The sequence below is a fragment of the Mesitornis unicolor genome, unplaced genomic scaffold (genome assembly GCF_000695765.1).
Source record: "Mesitornis unicolor isolate BGI_N332 unplaced genomic scaffold, ASM69576v1 scaffold50654, whole genome shotgun sequence".
NCBI classification, from domain to species: domain Eukaryota; kingdom Metazoa; phylum Chordata; class Aves; order Mesitornithiformes; family Mesitornithidae; genus Mesitornis; species Mesitornis unicolor.
In genome coordinates, this window is record NW_010181717.1 from 3699 (window position 1) to 10649 (window position 6951).

Consider the following 6951-nt stretch of genomic DNA (forward strand, 5'->3'; position numbering starts at 1 on the left):
CACCCAAGCTAAAACAAAATCTGAGATGGTGGTTAGATGATCTTTTCACCAGAGCAAAAAGAAAGCGTCCTGCCATTCAGGTTATTAATGTATTATTCTTTACTAATTTAGAACTGCTGAATATATATTCATGCTGTCTGGGGAGTTACAGAAAGAAATTTGTTTCATAACATGCAGGACCCGTGTGCCAAGCATATGGCCAACTTTTACCTCCTTGTATTAATCTAAACCCAAAAGCTAATAACATTTGGCATAACATCAATGCTTGCTTAGGGGTAATAAAACCAAGAAATCAATAATTAAGATAGTATTTTAGGATAATACTGAAAATGGAGGGCTGTCTTTTATGAAACTCCAGAGATTTTTATTAAATTTGCTTTGAGAAGAAAAATGGTTCCGGCTTTGTTAGATGTAGGAAGCTGATAGTGTGAGACATCCCTTGAAGGCTTCTCTCTTTGGGCAGGAAAATGCTGGTGGACTGTGTAGTGAAAGAGTTAGGGCCTTATTAATTATCTTGCTGGAGTACCTTCATTTATCGTAACTGTAGAACTGGCAACCATCTAATTTCATACTGGCCTGTTTTTAAGATATGGATTGCTGTCATTTTTGGTGTTCTCTGTTTCTCTGAAAAGTGCAAATGTAAAATACTTAATAAGAATGCTTAAATTTCTGGTAGTTGCCACTGCATGTATATTCTTCCTAAAAATTGCAAAATGGGAGGCTGCAAGATTTTACAGCTTCTGATGCGTGTGCAGGTTATCTATTGAATTGGTATTTTAGTTAAAAAAGGAGATAAGTATACATTTTTATACTTTAAGGAATAAATTCCTCCTGTTTGTTATTTTAAAAGTACTAAATCTTCAACATAAAGAATAGATTCCTTAGAATACACTTCATTATCTCTTAAAAACTACAAAAAATGTGAATTACCGTTATGGAAATTACCAAGGATTACCAAATGAAAACTACCTTAAAAATGGAAATTATTCCTACTCTAGCCTTTTTCCAGTTCTGAAATAAGGAACGGATGAAGAAGTTGTGAGGCATGTAAACCTCATATTTTGAGTGTTGAACCTCACATTAGTATTGTGCACAGTGCAAGTTTCAGATCGGTCATGATTTTCGCTGAACTTAAGCAGCCCAAGGCTGGGAACCTGCTGTTGGAAGTGCACCTGCCACATGAGATGGCTGTTTGGAAAGGGGAAAATATTGTCTAGGAGTCTGAATGGGTATTTTGCTGTTTGCATATTAAAGGACAAGCTGTATTTGAACATACGTAATATGCTCCCTGGCTCCAGGTGTTTCCCAACAGTATGGTTTTTTGCATGTACTGCACACTAAGGATAGCAGTTTAGGGGGTACTTCAATTTTTCAGCACCTTCTGTTGTGACTAAATAGTCTGGGGATAGTTGTATTGTAAATTATCTTTCCCAAAACCCTTCCCACTCTGGCAGTAGGAGCAGAAATTTCCAAAAGGAAATGTAAGTAGAATGTCTGAAGAATGATGAATGTGTCTTTGCTAAATAGCTGTGTATAACTGTGTATTTACCCACACATATAGGTATGGTTTGTATGTGTGAAGGAGGAGGCTGTATTGGTTTTGTATGTACATAAGAGGGCTTTGCAGTGCAGATAAACATCAGAGATGTTGGTACCTGTGACTGGAAACAAGCGTACCATCATACCTGGGTTTCAGTTCAGTATAGCTCTATATAGCATTTCATCAGGAATTTCACACTTGAGAACTCACTTTTGACTGCAATTGTTGACTAATAGGGAATTTGCTAGTTTGTCATTAATTTATTGTTGAATTAAAGCTTTTTGATGTTGTGGGCCTTTTCATTGGTTTTGTGTTTAATCTAGCCTTAAGTCGGAGTTTCCTTTTCTTTCTAATCCTTTGTTTCTATGCTGATAAGTCTCTTGATTTGGAGCAGCCAGTGTTTGGTCTTATCTGTAAAAGATGGGAGAAAAAAAACCAAAACACAAAAAAACCAAACCAAAACCAACAACAACAATTAAAAAAAAACCCTACTGAAGTCTGTCGAGGGATGAAGGCTGTGAAATAGCCATCAGGAAAGATGTGTAGCTGAAATATAATGATCACATTGAAAAGCATTTTTTCAGCAGAAATAATGTCATTCATTAGTATGTTTCTAGGATAAAGAGAAGCCTTTCTGTTTTCTATATGGTTATAGAAATACATAAAGCATGTGTGAATTATGCTTACAAAGGTCTTTTTCCAGCCTACATGCAGCAAAAGAGCGTTATCCAAAGGAGCAGTGAAGCAGCTAAGCAGAGTTTTTTGAAAATATTCCAGTTAATAAATAGGTTTAGGCTTTAGCTTGCAACAAGGGTGATTTTTCAGGAATCTATTTTCTTCAATGCTTTTTTCACAATGTTGCTAAATGACTTGCATTTTTTTATTTGAAGGCACAATTAATTACAAGTTGAAACTACTTAAACCCCCTTAAAATTGATTCCAGACTCTCAGGTTTTATGCAGCTGTAATCTCAGTAATTACTGAAGTTATTTGCAATGTATAATCCAGAGTTACTTCCAGTTAGCAAAAGAATCCAGTGCTGGGCTTTGCCCTACGCTGGTAAAGACCCTGTGGCACTTCCCACAGAGATACCGTTAGTATAAGAATCTGCTGTGTTAAAGCAAATGAGAATTATGTGGGATAATTTTGATTAGATGTCAACTGGAGATGAGTAGAGAATTAGATCATTTAATCCAAAAGTTTGTGCTTATTACATCCAGTGCTGAATTAGTCAGTTGATCTCATCACCTTTCTGTAACAGAAATGTGTAATTAGAGAGCAAAATGGGATTTTTATTTTAAAAGAAAAATGTTAACCAATATAATTTTTGACCAAAAATTAAATGCTAGCAGGATACATTTTTCTGTTTTATTCAGTTGTTTGTTTCAGTAAGTAGTTAGATATCTGAACTACTCCTTTTTGCAAATTTCTGTTCATTATGTGGAAAATCATTGAAGTGGAGGACAGTGTCTTACTAGTTCTTGATGTGAGCAACTTTTATCTTATCAGTTCTAATCTTTATCTTGCCAGTTATCTGTTAGCAATGAACACTTGCTAAAATTAGATGTTATAATCTTGTACTACAAAGCATACTGCATGCAGCATAAGGCCTAATTTTGATAGAAAAATTAAGTAATGAGCTGGAAGATTCTGGCTTCAAGACCAGCTGTTATTTGATTACCTTTGTTGTGTGGAAAAGAGAGGATTTGCCAGATCACATAAGAATTTTACAGAATAGTTCTAAAGAGTTAATTTTGCAAAATAGGAGGAAAATACAATTTAAGCATTGTTGGTTTTGTCCATTTTAAATAGTGTTGCATTCATAATTTGATTTTTTTTTGTTTTCTTCATGTAATACAAAATAACTACTGTTTTTAATAAATTATTTTCCTGAAAGCAAAGAATAGAAGATTAACCACAATTTCCAAATATTTTTGCACAATCACTGTATAAGTCATTATGCCCACATTTATTAGGAGCTGCTGAATTCAACTCGTGCTGATGTTTGATGTTGAGGGGCACACACTAGCGTTGTTCAAGAGAGTCAGTAATGCGAGACTACAATGTGACCCACATAAAGCCTCCCACAGAGTTATTTTCACAGCTTAATCCTTCTCCTGACAGAAATAATCTTTGCAAAAGTAATCTCTGAGCGTTAATAGGTAGCTCAATTAGGGAGCTGGTGTGCTAAGATACAGGCTGTGGCCTCTGAACTGGCCTCCAGCCTTTTGGAAGACGTGTGTCGGTCAACTCTGGAAGGCCTGGGAGGGTGGACCATTGTGGTTCATGTGATGCACCTCTGTCTCTCCTATCTGCAGGTGAAAAAGGAAGCTGGCTTTGTCCTGATACCAATGTAAGTACACTTAAGTAATGACCTTAGGGAATCCTAGTTGTGTTTTGCGAACTGTATGTAGTATTCAGGATACTTTTTCTGTGAAACATGGGGGAACATGTTGAAGAGCCAACCATTTTGGCTCAATTGGGCTTGGATTTCACTGGAGAAGGAGAACTACATCATAGATGAGAACTCCAAATTTCTGGAGGTGACCATCAGACACAGAGGATATCTGCGAGAAACCTCTTTTATCAGTAAGTAAATCTTTAATGTTTTGAAGTTTCTTTCTGCCAGAAAAGGCAGCTGTTGAGAAGCTGTTCCATAATTGCTTGTTCCTCTGTTTACATAATAAATGCCAAATAACAAGAATAACAATGGTATAGATTTTTCTTGCTCATACAGGGCTCTGTGTTTCATTTTCCACTGCTGCCACCCAGAAATCTAAGTGTATATATTAGTAGAAATAATAACAAATAAATAAATTTTGCTGTTTGCCCAGTGTCTTTTTCTTGAAGTCAGTTTCCAGACAACAAAACAGGAATTGGGATACTCAATTTTGGCAGGAGGATACATTTACATACTGTTTATTTTGGCAGGAGGATACATTTCGTAACACATTCACTTTAGCTGTAAGTAAACAAACAAGTTCATGAAGTAGCTGGTTGCTGCTTACATTTAGAATCCAGTTGTGGAGAAGTTAGTTGCACCTCTTCACTTTACATGGGCGGCATTATGCTGGCCTTTGAGCTATGAGAAAATCCAAAAGCTACTAGAAATTCTTGAAGTGTCACCTGCTAGCAGAGGTGGCAGGTATAGAGCACACTCAAGTTACAAGTGTGCTCTCATGGGATAGCAGAGTACCCAGTTGTGACAGCTCTGCAAAGTAAGTAGGAGTCATAAAAATCTTTGCACCAGTGGAGTGACTCAAGGAGCACTGAGCAGAAAGGTCTTTTTCTGCATAATTTAAAAACAAACAAAATGAAAAAAGTTTTAAAGTTTTAAGTTTTTTAAATTTCTTTTACTATTTGCTTTGTCCAATACAAGTACATTGAGCTATTATCTGAGTATTAATTAAATCAGACGTTTAAAACCTAAGCAGTTTTAGAATAGAAAAACTGTGGGAATTTGGGCATGATTTAGGAATTAAATCATTTAGGAATTATTTCATAGTCCACAGTCTTCAGAAGCTCTTTGCTAGCCATCAGATTCTCTCACAAATGCCTAGGCCATTGACTTGAGTGGGATTAATCATTCTCAACTGGGGAGGTAAAGTGACTTGTAATTGCTGGTGTTGAACCTTAATGAAAAGATGCTTATACATTTGAATTAATGCTGGATTGTAACCCAAAGAAAGTAAAGAATTTCAGAATCCCATGGGGAGTTAAGATCTTTGCTTCATTACATCCACAGTTGGATTCTGCCAGTATGTGTGAAGAAGCAATTGAGTCTTTGTACTGCATTAAGAAGCAAAACCTGAATGACGCCTTATGTCAGTTGTAGCATCCTGCATGTGAAAGCACTTTCACATTTCTGGATATTGTTTTTGCTGTTTCAAAACATTAATGGTTTATCATCATTTTATGAACTCATGCTGCAGCAAAACCCGTCTGATTGGAATAGCAAACAAAATCTACTTTGAGATAAATTCTCATCTGCTGCTTTACTTTGAATTAAATTGATTCGTCTCTAGCCCTAGAATCAATATGCAGCTGCCCGCTTTGGTTTTTATTAAGATGAGAATGTGCAGTCTTTTAAACCTGTACAGTGAAAAGATTCTGCTCAGATAACACCCCAGCAGAGAGGATGGATATCCAACTAGGTATTGCAGTTTAGAGTGTCAAAAGGAATTAAAAAAAAAAAAGATTAAAGAGAAGAAGCAAATTTGCATTGTGTGGTGGACCCAAATAAATGCTGAGAACATTGTTCTGTCACACTGAGCTGCAATTTCACATCAAATGAAATAAATTTTTTATGCACACAAATGTTGGCAGAATCCTACCTTAATTACCTATTTTTTATGACCTACACAAAAATAGTAGAGAAAGTGTAATATAACTAACCATCCTTTATTTTCTGAAGATCAGTAACTGCCAGATTAGCATTTTAAAACTATTTTTTGTGGTTGCTGTTGTGATTTTATTAAAATATTAAAATACGTGGAGAATAATTGCTCTGAATTTTTATGCAGGTATTGGAACCCAAGATGGTACAGCAGTAAGGGATGAAGACTTCAAGGGGAAACCTCAGAAACAGGTGCAGTTCAATCCAGGACAGGCTTCGGCTGCCTGGCGAGTGAGGATATTTGCGGACAATGCATATGAGGCATCTGAAACTTTCCAGATTTTTCTGTCTGATCCAGTTATGGCTGCCCTTGAGATTCCAGCAATAGCAACAGTTGAAATTGTGGATCCTGGTGATGGTATGTTTCACCTCTCATTCTCTGAGAATTTGTGATTAGGTGCAGTATTGTTCACTTGCAGGCCTGTATACCTTATCTGTCTTTACTGTGTTGTGGTTCAGCCCTGTCTTAAAGCTTCATCTGGTTGAACAAGGAATTTGTATTTCTTACTAAGTGTCTTCACTGGCTAAATTTTACTCTCTATTTAAGGTCATACAGATGTTCAGCCTTGGTCACCCTGTGTTCTTATCATGTTTTTCTTCAGTATCTACAGTGAATATTCCTCAGCTGGAATATAGAGTAGAGGAAGATATAGGTGAACTGCTGATTCCTGTTAGAAGATCTGGAGATGTCAGTCGAGAACTGATGTTCATTTGTTCTACACATCAAGGTATCTTATCTGGCTAGGTAACAGATTATGCAGCATAATATTCACGTTTAGGTAAGGAAGAGAGCAAATGCAGTTGTTGTTAGTCAGCAAGTACTGTCAGTAACTGGAACAAGTGATTTTTGCAGGCAAAGTATGTGTGTCTAGTTCTCTGCTTAAAGGATGTTGTAAAGCCCAAAATGTAAGAATATGTGTGCACGCACACACATATGTATGTATATGTGTATATATATATGTATACCTTTTTTCAAAGGTAACCATTTTTGGCACCATTTCTTTTTCCTGCAACC

At 36.3% G+C, this 6951-nt stretch overlaps 1 protein-coding gene across 1 annotated transcript in view; it reads left to right on the forward strand.

Moving 5' to 3' along the window:
* Positions 1-3858: 3858 nt before the first annotated feature.
* Positions 3859-6951, forward strand: part of LOC104539857 (FRAS1-related extracellular matrix protein 2-like) — a gene marked incomplete at its 5' end in the record, with an annotated part of 31434 nt that continues 28341 nt past the window's right edge. The window contains 4 exon segments of the mRNA XM_010183495.1: positions 3859-3893; positions 3955-4129; positions 6064-6294; positions 6539-6664. Of these exon segments, the coding sequence (XP_010181797.1) occupies positions 3859-3893; positions 3955-4129; positions 6064-6294; positions 6539-6664 (567 nt within the window).